This window comes from Emydura macquarii, unplaced genomic scaffold (genome assembly GCF_026122565.2).
Source record: "Emydura macquarii macquarii isolate MOO-44397 ecotype Brisbane River unplaced genomic scaffold, CSIRO-AGI_Emac_v2 contig_687, whole genome shotgun sequence".
In the NCBI taxonomy this organism is placed as follows: domain Eukaryota; kingdom Metazoa; phylum Chordata; order Testudines; family Chelidae; genus Emydura; species Emydura macquarii.
In genome coordinates this window covers 15,880-17,734 of record NW_027130824.1, presented here as the reverse complement: position 1 = coordinate 17,734, position 1,855 = coordinate 15,880, and the positions used below count along the sequence as shown (strand labels likewise).

General features: G+C 50.7%; 1 protein-coding gene across 1 annotated transcript; it reads left to right on the top strand.

Annotated features, from left to right (window-relative positions):
• Positions 1–44: 44 nt before the first annotated feature.
• LOC137148667 (integrin alpha-D-like) lies at positions 45–1,505 on the top strand (the record flags this gene model as incomplete). Its single annotated transcript, XM_067541586.1, has 5 exons — positions 45–128; positions 281–394; positions 608–700; positions 877–987; positions 1,142–1,505. Coding segments are annotated over 5 exons (525 nt in total), but the record flags the coding sequence as incomplete, so codon positions are not given.
• Between the last annotated feature and the right edge of the window lie 350 nt (positions 1,506–1,855).

Below are 1,855 nucleotides of genomic sequence, written 5' to 3'. Positions count from 1 at the left end.
CCCGTTCCTGCCCCCGTTAACACCCTGTCTTTCCCATGCCCCAGCCCCAGCTGGTTCAGTGCGTCAGTGAGGTGGCAACGCCTGTTTCCAAGAACTTTGTGAAGCAGATGAGCGAGCATCCTCTACTGGTGAGTAAAGGCTAGTTCAGGTCCCAGCAGCCCCTTCCCCTTGGCACTAACACAGACAGTGAGTGGGGGCTGGGCTGGGGCACGTACCCCTGGTATAGACAGACCAAGACACTCACGGCCCTGCCTCACCAGCAATATCCTTCCACCCCCAGGACTGCTCCATTGCCACCTGTAAGAAGATCTGGTGCACAATCGCCTCCCTTGAATTGCAGCAGCCGCTGGAGTTCATGATCAAAGGGAACATCAGCTTCCAGTGGGTTTCCCAGGTACAGGAGCTGCCTCTGCCTCCCTGCACCAGGCAAGGGATCCCCCCTGTTTGAATAATCCCAGTGCTGCTCCCCAGAGGTGGCTGCATCTCAGCACTGGTTGACTGATCCCTATCTAAATGGCCCTGCAATTTGCTCTGGGTTCCCCTGGGATGACTCTCCGTGCTGGTTTGTGTCATTTCTGGTCAGGGACGGTTAATTTCTCTGTTCCAGACTCAGCAGCAGAAAGTGACTCTGGTGAGCGAGGCCCAGATTGGATACAAGGAAAAGAAATACACCCAGCAGGAGGGATTCATCCAGCGCCAGGTAACAGAGTGACTGTGCCTGGGATAGAATAGTATTGGCTAGTGGTTAGAGTTGGGAGCCAGGCTTCCTGGTTCCTGTTCCTGCTCCGGGAGGAAGAGGTGTCTGATGAGATAGAGCAGGGGTGGGTGGATGGTTCCAGAACTCCGGGTTCCCGTCTCACGGCTCCTCGCCCCCAGGTGCAGACAGTGGTGGAGCGCTATGAGGTCTATAACTACCTGCCCATCATCATGGGAAGCATCATGGGGGGCCTGGTCCTGCTGGCTCTCATCATCGCAGCTCTCTACAAGGTGAGGGGGGCAGGGCTTTCTCAGATGGGTGGCAGGAGGGGCAAGGGTCTTTCCTTTGTGGGCTCCCACACCCCACCCCTCCCCTCCTTTGCTATGAGCCTCTCTCCGTCTGTCCGTCTGGCTCTCACTATCTCCTTCCTCTGTCTCCTTCCAGGTCGGCTTCTTCACACGCCAGTACAAGCAGAGGATGGAGGACGCTATGGAGGGCGAAGGGGCTGGCCCCACCCAGAGCGCCACCGCTGGCAACGCCCCTGCCTCCGATGCCCCCAAACAATAGCCCCCCCCCCCTTTACACCCCTCCCACCGGTGTTGCCTCCTCCTGCGCTGCTCGAGACCCACCCCTGCCCCGTTACATTTGCCACCTCCATGATGCAGAAAAACTGGCCAACTTCCCCGTGAAAAAAGGTGTCCTATTGCCAGCTAGAGTTAATTGTTTTTCAAATTAGGCTTAGTAGAATTCAATTTATTTTATTTGTTCTTAATTTTGATGGAGAACGTTGGATTATATTTATAGGCATTTTTTTTTAGAGTTCTATTGATTGAAATTTTGAAGTGCAAAATTATGGGGTTCAAGCACCTTTTTTTTTTTTTTTTTTTTTTTTGCTATTTTTATCCATTTAAATGATCACAGTTGTGGGAAGTTGAAGCCATAGGCGGAGGTCAGACAAATATTTAAGAGTAGTAGATGTTGAGATTCAAAAAATGAAAGATTTATAACTATGCTTGATGGGACTGGATTTTTACTGGTAAATGTCGAATTCACCGTATACACACAAATTGACAACAAAATATTTCCACTGCTAATAATTCAAATTTACAGATAGGGAAAGTAAGAAAAATGTTGCTTGAGAACTTATTAGAGTTTGAT